Source organism: Haliaeetus leucocephalus, unplaced genomic scaffold (genome assembly GCF_000737465.1).
Source record: "Haliaeetus leucocephalus isolate CR32 unplaced genomic scaffold, Haliaeetus_leucocephalus-4.0 Scaffold932, whole genome shotgun sequence".
Lineage (NCBI taxonomy): Eukaryota > Metazoa > Chordata > Aves > Accipitriformes > Accipitridae > Haliaeetus > Haliaeetus leucocephalus.
The window spans coordinates 5,603,484-5,623,490 of NW_010973368.1; the positions used below are offsets into that span (position 1 = coordinate 5,603,484).

The 20,007-nt window shown below is 42.6% G+C and overlaps 1 protein-coding gene across 2 annotated transcripts in view; it reads left to right on the forward strand.

The window, feature by feature from the left end:
* NRXN3 (neurexin 3) overlaps positions 1–20,007 on the forward strand; it is a 984,457-nt gene that overhangs the window by 284,663 nt on the left and 679,787 nt on the right. For both annotated transcript variants that reach the window (XM_010583781.1, XM_010583780.1), the window contains exon 10: positions 19,732–19,935. In XM_010583781.1, coding sequence (XP_010582083.1) covers positions 19,732–19,935 — 204 coding nt within the window. The remainder of the gene's footprint in view (positions 1–19,731; positions 19,936–20,007) is intronic.

The following is a 20,007-nucleotide window of genomic DNA, read 5'->3' on the forward strand; positions in this document are numbered from 1 at the left end:
TTTTGCTATAGCAGGAACTCTAGAGAAGGGATGGAAATCCCATCAGTTAGATACTGGAAATTAGGATGGCTAAAACAGCGGAGTATGGCCAGGCTGCTATATGCTTTAATGAAATGTGCTTTGTAAGAGGGAGGGAAGGGACGGGAGCTGCATGATCTGGCCAGCTCTTCTATTTCTAGCTTGCATGGATCTGTGAAATGTATGCCTCAGAATAATGAAAACGTGTAAATGTCTTCCAACTTCAAAAGACCTTTTTTCTTTCTAAATCCTGCTAATGACTGGATATGTTTTCCCAATTAGTGAGAACGTGAACAAATTTATAAGATATACAAGACACTGATTTCCAAAGTATATTTTGTTCGATTCTTATTGTAATTACTTATTATAATAACTCATACTGAGTTAGGAAGGGTAGAATAGTTTATTTTGTAAAAATAACATCATTTTGATACCTCAGCTTCTTTGCTAGGTCTTAAAGAACTGTGGAATGTACTCCATGTTTAGGCAAATTAGAAACAGTATTATGTAGCATATGTTATAGTGTCAGATGAGAAAAGAATGTCATTAAGGAAGTATTGTCAAATACACTGTAGGAAAAAGCTGTTGCTAGAAAACTTCAAATCCCAAACTCAAATCTCAATTAGAAGAGATATTCATAGACTCATATGAGAAAGAGAAGCATGGGGAAGTGTAGCACATGTCCAAGATCTTTCCAGGTTGCTGGTAAAGGAGAGCCTAGTGTAAGGCTCATTCTCTCTAGCCAGTGTATGAGCAGAAGCAAGTGTCGTGCTAACTGTTCACCTTTGTGGCAGGTGGAGGACAGACGCTTTTCAGACTGCCAGGCTGTCATCCCAACTACTGCTCATCAGCATAAAACCCAAAACCAACTACAAAAACGTAGTCTGCCATTTAGTTCACTTGCATTTAGTCCTGCTCTGTCTTGGACTTTGCTTGATCTTTGATAAATCAATTAGGTTCTGATGCATAAAAGCAGTAAATCCTGACAAACACCAGGGTTGCCCTGTGTAGTGCTTAGAGGCCCATCAGCTCTTAGAGTAAAATCCCCAACCATAAGTTATGTGCCTATGGTGTGAAGAGACCATTAAGTAAGGACAGTGTTCACAACAACCAGCACACTGCCAGTGACTGGGGGGAAGCAGGGACAGGGTTCAGGTAGCCAGTGGTGCATGCCAGGTAGAGGATGTGCCAGTCCCCTCTCCTAGGTGCAGCCTTGATCTTGCTGCAACCTTGAGCTCAATGCCCCCAGGAATATGAAATTCACATTCTAAAACCCACTTCAAGATTTAGATGCCAAATAGCATCGTATGTGGTCATACAGCTGCACTGTGTTGATGAGGCACTCTGGTGCTCTGCCTAGTTGCTCTGCTTTTACATCCCCTTCTTTCCATTAAACAAAACCTCCTTTGTTGCCAGACTCTAAATTGCTTGCGGTTCTGTGCCTTGATCTCTCCACATGTCTAATTGTTCCCAGGATGTCCTCTGCTCTGTCCAAGAGTTTTGCAAGTGACTGTGCACCTAGATTCCTGTATTCTTTGTGTTGGCAACCTTGTACCTTGTGGAGGAAGTGCTAATGCCATGTTTAAAAGCTGTGGAAGCTTGGGAGCTTCTCAGACTGGCCATCTATTATTGTGGGTTTTTAAATTCGATTGGTGGTGTTCTGTTGAGCTGTGTCAGGAGTGAGTGAGAAAAGTAGTGTGATTTCCTCTTCCAGATGCGGATGAAATTAGGGAAGTATGACAGTCCTGCAGCAATCCTGCTGGTTTTCGTGCCTTTGTTGGAGCACAGCTGTGCCCAGCAGCTGGTCTGGAATCAGGGAACCAGGAAATTTGCACGGTTAGCAGATATAAATAGAGAATCTGTAACTATGAGAGATGCTTAACTCTGCAGTAAATAAATCCTAGTCCAAATAAAAGGCTAATTGAAATCTTAAAAAAAAGTCTTGTGCCTCAAATCTTCCCCTTTTGAGTCTCTCTTTATCTGCAGAATTTGAAAGAGAAACAGGTGTTAATGTCTACAGAGTCTTACCATCTATGTTTCAAGTGATGTCAAGAACTGTCCCCTTTCCCTTACAGATTTGGATTATTTTTAGGCTTGTGGATTGTTTTCCAGTTTCCAATGGAATTATTGGTACCTTCATTATTTCGATGTGTTTGATATTCTGAGACTTTTTCGGGGCCTGTCTGATGAAGAGTACAACAAGGAGGTGGCAGGTAGCTCTCAGATCACCGAAAAAGCGGAAAACAGCAGCCCAGTGGTGGTGGAACAGTAGTTCAGGGCATTGGGTTGTGACCCTGCACTGCCGTGGCTTTGCAGCGTGACACTGGATGAACTGGCTCCTATTTCTGTCTCAGTTTCTGCTGTGAAAGTAGGCCAGTTCAAAAGGCATTCCTGAGGGCATCTTAGTGCTTTCAAACTCTGCTGAGGACTTCAAATAACGGGAATCGAGGACAGGAAAGCCATCCTATTGGGAGACCTACCTGTTTCCGTGTTTGGTCCGAGTGTGTCAGCTGCTTATTTTAGAAAACAGGATGTTCTCTGTGGTGTGGTGTAGAGCTGTGTCTAATCCTTTCCAGGTGTAAATTAGGAAAAGCTTCTTTGGAAACAGCCCTTGCTGATCCAGAATTCATGCAGACATGAGTGAAAACTTGGGACCTTGCTCAGCGAGCGGTGGTGAGAGCTGGTGGCAGTGCCACTGTACGGAAAAAAGACTGGGATTTGCTGCGTGTCTGCTTTCTCTTCCACCCCAGGAGAAGCCACACTGCTGTCCCTTGAAAAAACACATATCAAGTGCTTCTCGGCACTAGTGGTGTCAGTGAAGATTCAATTGCAGCCTCCTTCGCCATCTAATGGCCTCAGGCAGCACTGCCACCTGCCCCTCACTGTGCCCCCCAAAGTGACTGAGCAAGTGCACCAGCCCCTGGGGCCCACGGCCTCTGTGTCCCCATTGTCTGCTCTGCTCACCCAGCAGCTGCTGGCTCACTTGACTTGCTAAATTCCTACAGGCACTCCATTTGGAGAAAAGCTTTACGCTCTTTTTATCTTCACATAGACTTGAAATATGTACTGCAGTGTGTTGTTTCCTTAATACACCTGAATACACAGCTTTTCCACCCCCCAGGCTCCCCCTGTACCCTCGCAGCCCCTCCAGGAATCCTTAGGAGAAAGCAGAGCATGCTGTACCATACAGATGTTGTATTGCAACTCTCAGGAGCGTGACTGAGCCCAGTTGTAAGAGCCTATGAAACGCTTTATATTGAAAACAGAGAGAAGTGGCTCGCTCTTTGTGCAAGAGAGGCTGCGTGTCTGCTTCTGTGGGTGAAGAGCTTAACATCCCTTTTCTCCAGAGATACGGGGATTGATGGCTCATGTATTAAGCTGTGGGTTTTTAAACTCTTGAATGACTCTGTTAGTTTAGGATAATAACAAATTGGAGAGAGAGTTATATGAAGGAAGCGTTCTTTCTATATGTATCCTAGGTACTTGTCTTCTATCATGTCAGTCTGATAGCTTTCGCTGGTCCTCACTTCCATGTAAAACAGGGGAGTAAACTGAGCTGTCTTTGGTGATAGTGTAGAGTTAGACTCCGATGACCCATCAGAAGTGGATTCAAATGTGTCTACGCCTGATGCATAATATCCTCAATACAAGAGATGATTATGTTTTCTTTTTCTGTTTGCAACCTCCTTTTAATATATTTGGTTTAGTTTTGTAATGATTTCTTAAGTGAGGATCTAAAAATGTGTTATTGAGGAGAGGTAAATGACATTCTTTCCTACTTTCAGATCAAACAAAGGAAAACCACAAAGTGACTCATTTGAATAGATATTGAGTCCTAATTTGTGTCCTCCTGCTTTAGATAATACGCCAACATTGTTAGGGGCTCAGTGGAAACATAATAAAGACATATTTATCCTATTAAAGACATATAATCCTATTCAATATTGTTTCAGTGAAGCGTAGGAGGGAATACTGACCCATTTGGACTAGATTCCTCTCGGTTTTGTCCATAGCAAGGCCACAAATTCTGCTCATACTTGAGTCACTAAGGAAAGAGATTTGGGAACTTTACCACCAGATCATGAGGCAAATGATATGTGACTGAAAGGAAAGCGCTTTGTTTCTGGAATGGCTGAAATGTCCGGTAAATCAGCATCAGTGGAGTAATCTAGCTGGTTTAACTTGATAGCATTTCTACACCCCTCCAATGCTGGTAGTTTTCGTCAGAAGTTAAGGTGACATTATCGGTCCTTAAAAAATCCAAGACTGAACTTTGGCTTTATTACATTCTTTGTTGTGCAGTCTCTTAATCGGTGGCATAAAACTGGGAATCAAATCTGACAATTTGAGAAGGTAATCACATCCCTGATGAAGATACATTTTGTCACTTAAAACATATACTTTTGCTTCACCAGCAGCCAGTGCTGTAGGAAGCAGCATATAATTAAATGTTGCTGAAGAAGGTGATTGTCAATCCAAATTCAAGACATGCAGGTCAAAGCAGTATTAGTGTCCTTGTGTGCTGGCTGCTCAGCCTGCTTCAAAGCTACAGTTTCACCATTAGGTGGCAGTTTCACTTACTCTTGTCTTCTCTCAATGTATGTTTTCAGTCTGAGAAGTTGCCTCTTCTCCTTCCAAACTGAGGAAATCTTAACTCTGCTTTCCACATCATAGGCACCTCTGTGAAATTCAGTGTCACAGTAGAGTTATACTTCATAGGTAAGATCAAGATTTTTGCTTTTTCAGGACCCAAGAAACAGAGAAATCAATATTTCTTCTTAAATAATGTAATCTAGTAATTAAAGAAATGAACTGTGATGCTGTGGAAGGTTAGAACTATGTGAATCCATCATTTTCATAATTTACTGGGAACTGGCTTCAATATTTGAATACTTACCTTTGCCTTTTTATAACTTTCTATTTTTTTCAGAGAAAATGTACACAGTCCCAGGTTCCAGACTGAGGGAAATCAGTTAGTAGTTCCCCTTTCTTGGTTCAAAATAAAAAATGTAACTGCATCCTGGGAATGTTTAGATTGATCCTTTAAACTTTATCTCATGAAACTCTCAATGAACATTACATGCAGGTATTTTTGTGAATTCAGGGCTTAGAAGTAAGCGATTGGTTTTTGCTCAGCATCAGTTTAAAAGTACTCCTGTTGCATCTGAGAAGCTAAGGACTGAACAAGCTTCAAAGGCTGTTCTTCCTCTCAAAGTACAGTACCTCCAAACCAAAGCTGAGCCACAATGACTGAGACATTGTGGAAAAAAGATTTGCATTTTGTAAGATTTTTATAGTAAAATGGCACCTGCCTGGTGCGTAGCACACAGATTTCACTTTGCCTCGTTACTGGTACTGTTGATCAAACCCCGTAGCTGTCATATTCTTACTCGCTCAGAGCTTGGCTTTCTGTTTGGGCAAGTGAGAGCTTTGCCTGTCTTCCTTTGGTTATGTTTTTCTGTTGTGTTCCTCTCTTTGTGGAGGTGGTATTCAGTCTAGCTGACACAGGAGGAGTGTTTATGCTGTGTAAAGTAGAAGCGATATGCTCTGGAATACCAAGTGGCTGCAGGCGTAACCATGTGTTTCACAGGAGAAAGGGTGCAATGTGGTGAGATACAACCCTTGTTGCTTTAATATCATGCATAATGTTGTTCTGACCTGTTAAAATTGCTGTTAAGGCAAAGTCAGCCCCTTAACTCCCATCGAAGATAATGATATTGTGTGTTTGGCAGCACTGTGCACATTCTGTTTTGTTGTTTTCCAAGTTGGATGGAAATTGGAAGGAGAACAGGTTTGAAAAATACAAAGAAATTTGATTTCTGTTTTACAGGTAGGAATTACCTAATGTGCTCTGTTTATTGCCTTGTGCAGGTAGCTGGCCAGTTTTGCTGTTGTTTGTATAGGCCTTTTGCACAGTAACAGAAGAAAGAAAATTATGAAAGATGAGGAAAAAAGAAATGCCATATTCTGATGCCACAAACAGTAGGAGGGGAAAATCTGACAGATGAAGTACACAGCTAGCTGGTTTTAGATTATTTTTTGCAATGTACTTAATTTCAAACTGAAGGTGTCCCAATAGGCAGCTGTAACATTCAGGCTCAAACTGTTCCTGTCATTATGAAATAATTTTTGTCTAAATAATTTCTGAAATTGTACAGGATCCTCCAGAATGTAGAAACCTCTGGACTATAAGTTCTTCCGTTTCCTTATATTGGCTTTGATTTAGCTTTGCATCTCTTGTGGGAAGGCTTCTGGGTGGGGTCATGAATATTTTCCAAATCGGGGGCCATCTGGGACACAAAGGCTTGATATAAGTTTCACATGAGATTCCACTAGCATGCTTCAGCCCCAAATAACAGCTGTGGGCTTCTCCCACCACTCTGTCCTTATTGCAGAGCTTTCACTGCTTGTTATCTCCTGTGCTTGGTTGTGTGACTCCTTTGTAATGTGGGCAGATGTGAGGGGCATGTAAGTGGGGCTGCTCCTATCTTCCCCTGCTTGCCTGAGCAACACCTGAACGGTGCTCCCTGCAGGCAAAGGCTGCCCTTTCTGAGTTGCAGCCAGGCTTTCTCATCCCTTTCCTATCGGTTCAGAAACAGTGGGGCTGTAGACTGCAGAAAGCCCAAGAGAACTGGTTAGATATCACTGCAGCAACAAGTTGTTGAAAAACTGAAAGAATGCCTTCAGATGTTGTAATTACATCCCCCCAAGTTTTCATTGGTAATGATTAATGGCTTTTATCACTATAGAGAAATACCATTTGAAAGAGTAGAAAATGTCAGACTCTCTCCCCCCGCCCCTTTTTTGGGCTTGTATAATGAAGGGAGAGAAAAACTTTCATCTCTGAAGTAAACACAATTTTCTGGTAGGGCCAGTTCTAGTCAGGCTGTCTCAGAGCCTGGAAAACCTTATGATGGATTTGCCACAGTCTTTATACAAAGTTAATCTGATAGCCACACTTCCATCTGCTTTTACCGTGCTTTGTTAAATTGTGTTGGGCTCCGTTCTAATGATCTCACTTTCTCTGATACACTAGAGGTTTGGCCAAATAATACATGTGAAAGCATTCTCTAGTCCTCCAAACATATATTCGAACAACTGACCATTCCCCAAACTTACCTTGGCTTCTATCTTTGAATGTTCTCTTTGTTCGGATTCATTCCTTTCCTTTCATTACAGAGTTAACTCTTACTAGGTACCTATTTTATATTCATATCAACAAGAGCTAATTGCTGCAAGAGAATTGTGCATCGAATTACCTTTATGGGCAATTTTCAGCAAATAGGTAGTGATTAACTGTCCTGACCTTACCTGTGATCCCACTCAGCTAAATGGGATGGCTTTTGCAATTTAGTCTCCTAGTTCCATCTCTCCTGCACTTAAGAGTCTGGGAGACATTTCAGGTGAAAGCAAACTGTTCTTTCCACTGTACAGAGTATTAAGGCTGTGGCTGTTGACTTTTTTATCAAACGCCTAAATTTTTATTAGAATTCAGAATCTATTCTTAGAGATTGAACTTCCTGTCTGCTGTCCAGGTTAGCAAGCATGTCATACTTGTGATAGGTAGCTTTATTCCTCCCCCTGTCACAGACTTCCTCAGAGCACAGGCAGCCCTGCAGGTCATTCTAAACAGCAATTTTAGGATGTGGAAAATCCTATCTTTAGGTTGAGACTAGAAAACTCTCATTTTTCTCTGTCTAAGGTATTTCTGAACTCTAGTCTTCAGGAATGAGTCGTTTATGTTTGAATTCTTCACCCCACCCTTGGGACAGGGATATTGATTTTATGGTCCTTACTGCTGTTCTGAACAGTACGTGTGCTAACACTGGTGCTGTGAGGGAACCAATACTTCTTTGCCATTAGTTGTGTGACTTTCAGGTTTAGCATGTAAAGAGGTTGTTCAGGAACCTAGAGAACCTGAGAACACCATAGTGAAATGAAAGTTTTTATTACCTGCCCACTCATTGCAAAGTTCCTTCCCAGGCAGTTAATTCTGCAGGTATGCTGCCTAGCATCAAGTGAAGAAGTTGTATGGAAAGTGATGTCATGCAGGAGGTACAGTCACTGGTAAGCAGACACCAAATTTTATGTTTGAGTCAATTTCCAGGTCTGAGGAAACCCTTCTCCCTGATGGGCTGCATTTAATCTGGCTTAATTTGATGTAATGGATCAGAAATGTTGTAACAAAATACAACGCATCTGGTTTGCTCCTAGCAATCTAGAGAGGAAATGTCCCTCTGGACTTCATTACAGTGGGCAGAAGTGCTTTAGACAGGATAAATAGCAGGTTATTCACCATCAAAAGTCTTTTAACTTGGAGTTTTCCATTACGTCTAGTATAAAGAGAACAATACAGGACATGGGTACATTCCCACATCTTCTCTATAAGTGAATGCAAATGTCTTGATATGGGCTGATGATGTGACTGCTTTCCAATTTCTGTTAGGAGGAGGAGAGGTCCAAGCATTTCAGCAAAAGTCAAAGGTACTGTAGAAGGTGATTTGAAAACCTTCTGCACAGAAACAATATTTTCAGTCTAAGATACCTGGTGGTTTCATGATTTGGTCTTGTTTTGGATCAGAATAGACTCAGGCCTCAGGAACTCTCAGTAAGTCTACTGATAGGAGCAGCTGAAGAAGATTCAGCTTTACTTAACTGTGGTATCAGGCTGCTGCTTTTGGAGTATGACACTCTTTCATTGTATTCTGACTGCTGCCCTGAACTTCAAAGTGAATAAAATGGGCAGCACAGTGGTGAATGTGAAAGTTTTAGGGTCACAGCTGTTGTCATAATTTATACATCTACAGTTCTTTTGACTGGAGTATCTCATAGAATTTGTCAACACTGACTAAACCTTCACAGCTTCCACGAGAAGTAGGTTTTATTATGTTTTACAGTTGTCTTTAAGATCATTGGAGGCTCCTGGAGCTCAGAGAAGAAAAAGATTAATGGAACTCTCTTCTCCATGAATATAAATCTTTGAGTTTTGGATGGAGGGTTTGAGCTGGCTGCTGTTGTATGTAAACCCAGTGCTAGTCTATGCACTTAGAAGATCCTGCACCACAGCCTTCGGCATTTGAGATAGGCTTGTAGGAGTTTAATAACTGTATGATTCTGCGTAATTATAACTAGCATTTTGGACTATGAATTGCTAACTCTGTCATTACCAAGAGATACTGATTTTGTAAGAGAGAAACCGTACTTGGTCATGTTTGGAGTCAGAGAGGGACAGCTCATGGACATTCCTTTAATTATCTAAACAAGGAAATTCTGGGTAATTTGGGTCATCATTAGTACAGAAGCACCATACTTGCCTACATCAATTCTTTTTTTCTTCCTTTTTTATCTGAAATTCTTTTTTTATAAACACATTTCTTTACAGGTACCAGTGGAATTTGGTCTGCAGGACAGCCATGTTTTCAAAAGGCAGTGCCTACTACTTGAAAGTAGGATTTAATTTCTTTTATCTGCTAGTGAAATTTACAGGCTTGAACATGCAGCTTTTGCTTCGGCCTTCACTATCTTGGCAATATCAACTGCCATCCCATGCCAACTACTAGTTTCTGCTTCTCTTTTCCTCTTTATCATGGTTACAATAATTGGACAGTGGTTGCAATTAGCTGGGTGAGCAGCCCTGGCCATTGCATCTCTGCTGATGACTTCATTAGGAGTGGACAGAGCCTGTGGGATGCCTGGAAATCAGTGTCATCATTTCTGCCCTGTATGTGCTGCACTGAATGAGCATTGCTTTCAGGCAGGCACCACCCTGGGATTAGTGGTTTTGCAGATGTTTTTAGGGAAAGCAGCAGCTCTGCGATAGGAGAACAAAAGGCTCTGAAAGGACCTTCCCCCAGGTCCTAGTATTATAAACTCAGCTTAGTTTATCTTATATTTTAAGTTTGGAAGTTGTAGTCTGAAACACCAGATTACGTGTTATCCTGTTGTCCTGGTTTCAGCTGGGATAGAGTTAACTGTCTTCCTAGTAGCTGGTACAGTGCTATGTTTTGAGTTCAGTATGCAAAGAATGTTGATAACACTGATGTTTTCAGTTGTTGCTCAGTAGTGTTTAGACTAGAGTCAAGGATTTTTCAGCTTCTCATGCCCAGCCAGGGCACAAGAAGTTGGCACAGGACACAGCCAGGGCACCTGACCCAAACTGGCCAACGGTGTATTCCATACCACGGGACATCCCATCTAGTTTAGGAACTGGGAAGTGGGGGCGGGGAATCGCCTCTCGGGGACTGGCTGGGTGTTGGTCGGCGGGTGGTGAGCAATTGCACTGCGCATCATTTGTACATTCCAATCCTTTTATTACTACTGTTGTCATTTTATTAATGTTATCATTATCATTATTAGTTTCTTCTTTTCTGTTCTATTAAATCGTTCTTATCTCAACCCAGGAGTTTTACTTCGTTTCCCGATTTTCTCCCCCATCCCACTGGATGGGGGGGGAGTGAGTGAGCGGCTGCGTGGCGCTTAGTTGCTGGCTGGGGTTAAACCACGACACCTGTATTTTTCCACAGCATGTATGCTGTTGTTACCTTCCTCATTGCTACCTACGCTGTTGTATCGGGCTTCCCCCAAAGATGACCTATTTGCCAGCCTTTGTGAGTCTTGTGATATTCCCGTTTCCATGAAGCTGCTTGCCTTACGTTATAGTTACCCAGCTCCTCTGCCTACTTATTTTTAGCGTTGCAGTCTCTCACTTCAGCCCCCTCCTAACTCAGAGATTTCCTGGGTTGAAGAATTGTTGCTTTTTCAAAAACACTATGGTATACCTGTGATTTTTGTGGACAAGTTTACCCTACAGTTTGTAGACCCATGTTTTCCCTCTGCTCCCTGTCTTCTTAAAGCACCTCTTCCAGGACTTCAGGAAGTTCAGGGTTTGGGGGCTGTCAGATCAGAAAAAGGAGGAAAAGGAAGTTGAGGGTTGTCTGGTCCATGCTGTGAACCTTCCTTGAATAAACAGCCAGAGGCAATATAAGTTACTGTTTTTCTTTCCAGTATTCAAAAAACAGAACTGAGGGGAGGTTGTGCTTTTACACAAGGTTATGAATGTAGTTCACATTACAACCTTGCTTTTCAAAGATGGTAGGCTGATGATAACTGCCTTTTTAGTAGCTTTCCCACATCTGTGGATTTTATAGCATAGCCCTCATCTCCTGGAAATTTGGGGAAGTAATGCAAATTTTACTGCTGACAGTCACCCTTAGAAGCCTTTCAATTGTCACCTGAGAGTCAGCAGCCATTGGGAGATGTTGGCAGTGTGTGACACACCAGTTCAGTAAGAACATCCTGGCTTGTGGGAGAAAAGGACTGAAAGCACAAAAGTCGGATGTGTTTAGTAGTGTCACAGTATGTTTGGTTCCTAACTGTAATTGTTCTGAGATGAGTCAGCGGGGCTAAAGAATTTGCCCAAGGACATACAGTGCCTGTAGGAGAGCAAAGCTTTGAATCTTCTGTTTCTTCAGTCTTGACAACATGCTGTAAGCAGGATTCCCGTTATGTGATAACTCACAAGACAAAACTTCTTCCATCTCAGATCAGTAGCAACTTGCAGGTGTAAGGTGATGTCTGTGAAACAGTGCAATATGCAGTGAAATTTGTGATTTCTGGCACTTGTCATAGAATAAATATGGTTGAAAGGGGTCTCTGGAAGTCTCTGTCCCAGCTGCCTGCTCCAAGTGGGGCCGACTTCAAAAGCAGAGTGGGTTGTTAAGGGCATTATCCAGCTGAATTTTGAAAATTTCCAGGGGTGGAGTTTCTTCAGTGTTTCTGTTAAGTGTGTGGCTACCCTCGTTGTGTAATTTTTTCCTTATAATTTTCTGGAATTTCCCTTGCTGCAAATTGTGTCTGTTGCCTCTTTTTTTCACTGTACACCTCTGAGATGAGTCAAACTCCATCTTCGCTGTAATGCCTCTTTCTTAGTGAACACTACTGAGAAGACAGTGATCAGATGCTTCATGCACCTTGACAGTGCCATGGAGAGGACTCGGAGATGTTCGAATGAAACAGAAGTCACATCACTTTCTAAGGTGTATCACCCATGTAATGCAAACTGTCAAGACTATCATTTTAGTAGCAGATTTCCCCATGCCTTCCTTATTCCACTTCTTGGCTTTGAGGAGCAATTCTTCTTCTACCCTTAGCCTTCTTGCCAGAGATTTCTTCCCAAATAGTTGTAAACAGCTCTGTAAATGTTAGAGTGACATTTGGAGTAAGTTTGAAGAGCCCACGTGCTCCTTCTTGGTTCCCCTTGTGTCTCTGCCAAGCTTCAGTATGGCAATATAGACTCGCTCATCACCTCCCAGGGCTAGCAATAACATTTACAAGCTACGGTTTCCTTTGTCTGCAAATATTTCTACTGTGCTACCCAGTGCTCTTACAGCTCCTCCCTCGCCCAGTTCTTTATGATTACAGCCTGAAGAAGAGAGATGCGAAGTTTATTAGATAATACCTTTCATTGTGAATTAAAGGCTGGGGTTTTGTTTTGTTTGTTTGTTTGTTTTAACTCCCCACCTGACAACACCCCTGAATTAACTTATCCTCTTCTGTGTGTGGTGACCACAGGAGGAGAGGAAGCACATACTAAGCCTGATGCTGATGGAAGCTGGTACATACTTCTTCGTAGGGTAGCCACAGGTTAGCCTTGGGAGCTGGAGAGTTGGTTCATTACAGAAGTTAAACAAAACTAGAATCCAGAGCGCAAAGGCTTGTGAGGTTTATAATGGAGGGAGATTTGGGATCCTGGATCCTAATATGCCTTTTCTAGGTCAGTTTAAAATTTAGAAGGTCTCTATTGAAGCTTTTGTTGTAGGCAGTAACAAATCTGATGTGATTTTCCGTTACAATGGTGGAAACTTCACAGTTTTAACTAGTTCCTTGAGATTTTGCCCACTTTGAGCTGAAAATTCTCAAGACCAGTTTACCGGATTTTGGTATTATATAACTTCCTTATAATATTGAACTAGAAAAGCAAGGTGTTAATTTTGGATTCAGAAAAAAAATAATTGTGTAGTTCTGAAAGAAATTCAGAAATGCTTCTGTTCATAACAAAAGTAATTTCAATGTCTAAACTTTATGAATCAAGCTAAATTTTTTTTTTTGTCTGAAAACGGACGTTATAGTACTTGCACTGAACCCTGCACTTTCATATAAATGTGTTGCTTGGGGCTCTTAGTTTGCCTTCTTTGCCTAGATTTTTGTATGTCTTCCATTTTGTGGATACTTAAGTGATATTTTTTTCTGCAGTAATTTGATGTTTCTGCTTGTGTTTGGAAAAACCACAAAGGAAAGGGACAGGAAATACATAAGATACTGGAACAGGGAGGAGACAGTGGTATGGAAAGGGAAGTGGTGAATAGGGTATTTATTCTGTTCTGACTTTCTAGATAAATAAATAGGTGTGGTTTGCACTTCAGGTGTTCTTCAGGAATTTCTTATTTTATATGAACCAACCTGTAATTCTGGGCTATTTTCAGACTTCAATGTATGTTAAAAGTGATGCAATGTTTTAAATAATGTTATTAAATACATTTTGCAAGGTTTTGAAAAAATGTGTTTCATGAAAAATATTCATCTGGATGTTATCTGGCCTATGTAAACATCTGCTAGCAATTTTCGTCTATAGCAGCGGCCTTACAAGTGACACTTATTATTACTGCTTCGCCACTATTTTTGCATCCCTGAAAATGTGGTGAATGCCTTGAAGCTAGCTCTATTATCTTTGTCATTTGCTGCTCATTTGGAAATATTTTGTACACATTGTACCGATAAAGATGTCTTATGTAATTATTCCACTTTTAGTGCCCGTTTGGTCTTAACTGATGTATGCTATTCAAATTGGAGCATTTGAATTTAAGAAAGTAGTATACAGATCAGAGAGGAGATGGAGGTGAGAAGCAGAAGAGACAAGTTTTAGAAAATAAAAGCTAGGAGAAGTTGAACGAAAGGGGTTTACTTAGTCTAGAACAGAGTAAGGGAGCTGGGGTAATGGTATGCTGAGCTTCCAGAAACAAAGGTCCTTTTGTAAAGCAGCTGTATACCCACTGGAAGTAGGGAAGGCAGGCGTCATCTTAATTTGAAGCAAATCAAAATTGGGATTGATGTTGCAAAAATACTTTTGTCTGTGATGGAGAATAAGCACTGTCAAAACCAGCAAAACCAGTCCAGGTTCTTTACGTTTCTGTGGTTATACGTGTCCAAGATTTTAACTGTTTTATCTTCATGAGTTTCCAGTGCTGTTGACATCTTGTCAGGCTGAAATATTTAAAGTGGAATAGCTTTGTTTTTCCTAGCACAATAAACCTATCAGTGGATGATTAGTGATATTAATTGCAGGGTATTTTGCTAGACTAATAAAGCCCATTCTTATTTTAATACAATGGTCTTTTTTAGGCGGGTATTGAAAGATGGTTTTGTGTTTTCTGTCGTTGTCCCTCTCAGCGCTAGTGAATTACATTTACAGGTGAGGTCCAGTGGCACCTAGATGGGAGACATCCAGGGAAAATCCAATTTGCTGCAAAAGGTGTCATACTGCATTTAGTAAACATGGACTTTTCTTCTGGGTCAGCAAGGAGCAGTGCCAGAGCACAGTATTGTGGCTGCACACCACCAAGGCCCGCAGGGCACCGACAGGCCTTGCCTGGCCCCCAGGGCTCCCCCAGCCTGCCCATGGCCTGGGACCCCATGTCAGCCCCCTGGGGCTTCCCCTGCCTGCCCACAGCCCAGGAGCCCACGTCAGCCCCCTGGGGCCATCAGCCCCTGCCCCAGCGATGCCACAGCCCTGCCTGGCCATGGGCCCTGCTGAGCCAGGCCCATGTCCCATCCCTGTCACCGTGACCCTGCCTGGCAGTCGTGGCACCTGATCTTAGCCCTGGCTTGCGGATTGACTTCCCGGCCTGACCCCTGGCCTGCGTCATCTCCATGATGTTTCCTGGGCTGTTGGTTGGACCCGGCCACCATCTGAAGGTCTGTCATGGCCTCCTTGGGTGTGTGGGACAGCCCCGGGGCAGCAAGGCCCGGCCCTGGGAGCCCCACAGCTCCTGGCTCCCATCTTGCTGGATGATGTGCAAGGTCGTAAGCTCTTGGGAGCACTTGACGTTTCATGTTCTGTTCCCATGACATTTTTTCCACCAAAAAAGGAGCATTATCTCCTGGGTACTAGTCAGATTTCAGTCTGAGTGATTACATTCAGGCTCCCCAAATTATGTGACAGACTTCTGTCACATTGTTGAAATTCATCTGTATGGAATCCACTTGGACAAGAATGAGGATTCCTTTTTCTTTTTTTTAGGCCTTTTTTTCAGTTCTGATTTGTTTGTTTGTTTGTTTGGGTTTTTTGTTTTAAGTGTAATTTTCTTTTTTAGAAAATCAAGGCTGTTTTTATTTGTGGCCGTGTGTCTGCTAGTGGATATGGGAGGGAAAGAGGTGTGCTGTGTAAGGCCTACAGGAAAGTTTTGTCTGGTTTGTGGATACAAAGCTTTGGCACTTTTTCTTTAAGGATATTTGAATTTTTGTGAGAAGGTGGAAACGTTTGGTGTCTATTTCCCCGTAGTTTTGAACCAGCAAACCTGTTTTCCACAGTTGCTCCTTGCCAGGCGTCTCGTGCCTCTCCAGTTGGTGACGCTTGTTTCTGGAAGCTCTGTTTGGTGGGAGCGGGTGGCGATAGCTGACTCTTGCAAATGTAGCTGGGGGAATATGTTGTGTGCCCCGAACTGCTGTCATTGGTGACTTCAGCTAAACTTTTTGCAAAGGGAGTATATTTTTTCCTTGTTTTTGCACTGTCATCTTCCTGGAAAATTCAGGAAAAAAGTTATATTGTAGTCTGGGAGGCAGGGGAAAGAGACCACAGGGAAGAACAGGAGACTACAGAAAAAACTAAAAAGGAGAAGAAAGGAAAGAGGCAAAGAATGGAGATTAATACAAGAGAAAGGTTAGAAAGCAGGAGAAGGAGCATGAAGAGGTCTTGAATATTTTTCTGTCTGTATTCTAAGAATATGCCTGTTGCCATCTCCCCAGGAGGTTTGTGCAGAGCCTTCTGGGGAAGCAGCAGTGAATTGCTCCTTTGGATGCTAAGTGTAAAATTAAAGCTGGCAGGGTCTCAGAGCACAAGACTGGGAACCTAATCGCTCCTAATAACATATTGATTTTCACAGATCTCTGGCAGTATGTCAGGGTGGTTTTGAATCAGCACCCGGTTTCTTCCTCTTCCCATCTCCAAGCTAACTGCAATGAAGCTTCTGGCTTTGGGATCACAAATAAATGCCACTCTGGATCTTTTTGTCTGTACAAATCTGTGGGTCTCTGAAACAAACATGGTTTCACCCACTGCTCCTATGCATGTGTCTGTGAGACATCCAAGTATAATAGCTACCCTAAAAGTAGAAGGGTGGAAGGAATGTGCATGCATTTTCAACTTGGATAACTGTGCTGATGCCTGTATTTATGGTGCTGAACAAAAGCATTACAGTCCCATTGCTGCAGATGGCCGAGGGCAATCAAATGGCTGCCTGTATTCAGGCAGAAGTTGCCAGCGCATGTGCCTAGGAGGCTGAGGTCACCTAGTTGCTGCCAGGTTACATTCAACCCTGAGCAGATTTGCTGTATGTGTTGCTCAGCTGTAACATGCTTTCCTCGAGTTTTGGGGACTGTCAGGACAAGGAGATAGGTTTTATTTGTATGACTGCTACTAGGCAATACCCTCCTCTGAAGGGGTATTCTTGTAGCTGCAGGGAATGGTCTGCTTGCGAGGAGATGTGCTGAAAAAGCTCCCAGATACTCCAGATAGTGAAGACTTGCAAGGTGAGAATGAAATCTCTTTATTTTTAAAAGATGTCAAGTGCATAGGTGGTCTAAGCTAGGCCAGGCTGAGGACAGCACAGGGCACCCACAAGAACAGAAACTCATCATCTCCTATGGTTGTGTGGAGGCTTTCAGCTATTTCAGGCTATTTAATTTTATTTGCTTATTTGTAACAAGGATTCATTGCTCCCTGTTTGTAGCAGACTGGCCAGAGAAGGGACAGTAATACCTGATTTAGGCTACTGTGGGATGTCAGTTGAAACAGTCTCTAGACTTTTGTGCCATCTTCAGCAATTCTGGGTGTTCTTCAGGTCTGTCTTACGTAAGTGGAATAATGGTTGGGATTTCTTTCTAAGGACAGTAACTTTCTGGCAATTGGATCAGTGGAGCTAAAGGACAGGAATTCTTTTTGAAGGGAAGAGACTCATTATTACCACACTTTTGGTTTGTTGTCTTCTGGTGTCTGCAGAAAGCTCATGTTTCTAAAGCACCTAACGCATGGCGCTGTGAAGAATGAAGCAGCAAGCTGGGGCACTTGTGTCAGCTACTCTCACTCGTAGTCCTGATATCCTCCAGCCCCCTTCTTGCAGCTCTTCAGGCGCTACGGCAAGCAACTGTTTCATGCAAGGCACATCTGAGCTGAAGGCGTCAAAAGAGCCATTTCATGCTTCACTGCATTTTCTAATACAATTCGCAGAGAGAGAGAGGAAAGAGAGCAAGGAGGGTTTGTGTGTACATACGCATTGCCTTTGAGTGTATGTATAATATACAGTACATTTAGTTCTAGCTTGCAGCTGTGGGTGGCAAGTAAGAGGTGCAGACGTGAGGGGGAAGAGAATTGCGCTTTGAATAGAAGAAACCATTCCCCCACCTTGAAAAAGCAGCTTGCTTTCTTTCTCTGCTTCTTGGCCAAGCGAAGATGTGAGTCCCTAGGGCAGCACTGACAGCCGGTACCCAGAAGGTGTATGTATGGCTGAGTGGGTGTTGCATGTAGAGAGCTTTGTGTGTACAGACCATGACAGTATGTGCGGAGTGCAGCTAAGAAGACGGGTGAATAAGGATGATGCTGTTCACAGCCATCTTATTTTGATGGTGCTCCCAGAAATGTTTTCTTCTTAATGGGCTTATATGTCCCATGACCAGAGAGGTGCTGCATACCAGCTGTTAGTGCAGTAGGTCGCTGCACCAGCACAACCACAGTGATCCCCACCAAACGTTTTGTAACCATATACATGTCTCCTCTGTCACTGTATCAGCTTGATACTTATATCCTTGTTTATCACCTCTGACCATTTATTACACACTGCAGTTCTGTTACTGGCCATCGTGGAGCCAGCCATGGGACCTTTCCAGTATGGACATATGGCTGTTCCTGTTTCCCGTCCATCTACCCTACTCTAGCATCTAACATTTAGGCATTGAAAGGATGTAAGGATTGGCTCTGCCAAGCTTGCTGTTTCTCTCTAGAAGTTCCGCTCCTGTCAGCATCAGTGGCCTGGCTGGAAAATATGGGACAAAGGGGTGAAACATAAGGAGAACATCTAGATTCCAAATACATGTTGTTGCAGTTGGTTATATTAGATGGGGTGCTAGCTTTCTGGGCTGTGTCTGGGGTGCCTGGTGAGAATCCCAACCATTTGAGAAAACTAGCTAAACTGGATGAGGCACTGGTAAGAATGCTTTATGGAGCAATCCTTCCATGTGCCTAGGGGGCTGAACTGGTCTTTTTTTTCAGCCTCTGGGATTCTTATATGTAGCTTTCTGGTAGAAGTCCTACATGGAGCAATCTCTACAGCTCTGCCTTTGGTAGGGGTTGGCTGTGGGGAGAAGAGACGCTCTGATTCATACATTAATATATTTATGTAGATTTGTAAATTTTGTGGATAAAAATGCTTTGGAGCATATTGCCGGACTGAAACAATGATTGCCATGCTATAGTGGGTGCTGCAGTTCTATCACAAGACTTTAATGCTAACCCCTTAGAGAAGAGTATCAGTTTCTGGAGGCAAGACCCTGAACAAATAGAGAATGTTAAGGACTACAACTCCTTTCCTCAGCCGAACTTCCCATTTTCTTTGACATCCTCAGAGATGATAGAAAAATAGAATTTCTCTCCTTACTGTTTTTTCCTTTTCCTGCTCCTGGCTGTCATTGTGCCTCCATCTCCTGACTTTTCCTGTGTTTGAATGACACTTTAACTTGGAATGGAGTTTGGTTTGTTTCATTCTTCATTTGCATTGCAGTGGCATTGGTTGTGTCAGCAGAGCTCTACTAACATTAGTGGTTAGTAAGGAGGGGAAAAATATAAAATCACAAACCAGCACAAATCTGATGGAGAAAAGACCTGTTAGGAAACTTGCTTCATACAGTTGTTGTTTTTCTTTGAAGTGCTAGCAATGGACTGAAATTCCTCTCTAAATAAGCAACGGCTCTTAAGAGTACCAGAAATAGGAACTTTGAGCCTTCAAAGGCAAGACTAAATGCTCTGGTAGAAGTGTTGTAGACATTATTTAAAGTAGTCATTACAGCTAGTGCTAGGGAAGGCTGGGCTAAGGGAAGAGATTGCATTTTCTGGAAGATGTGAAAAATGGAGGCTTTGCCAGTTCATTATCACAAGATGGCCCTGTGCTAACACACTTGTCCTTGGGGATTGTGTCTCCATGGGTGCTGCTGCCTCCAGTTGTGGTGATTACCATATCTTTATGTTTACTGCCCATACTTGCCACATAGGGTTGCTGGATGCAGTTAAACAGTTGCTGTGTTTTTCCCCAGTTACATATCTTTCTGTGGTGAGTGGTATGGTTTCTGGAAACACAGTGCTCTGTGATAGATGTTAGGGTTCTTCAGGAATGAAGATCGCACAGAAGCGTAACTTCTTTTTTTTTGCCACTGTTTGCTGATTCCTTACAGAGGCCTCTATCTTGAGCTATGATGGCAGCATGTACATGAAGATCATCATGCCTATGGTCATGCATACAGAAGCAGAAGACGTGTCCTTCCGTTTCATGTCCCAGCGTGCTTATGGGCTGTTGATGGCAACCACCTCACGAGACTCTGCTGACACTCTGCGGCTGGAGCTGGATGGAGGCCGTGTCAAACTTATGGTCAATTTAGGTATCGTATAAAAACCTTCCACTGCCCCTTCACTATTAGTTTGGGCTTGTGATTAGTGGTTTTTTTTAATAA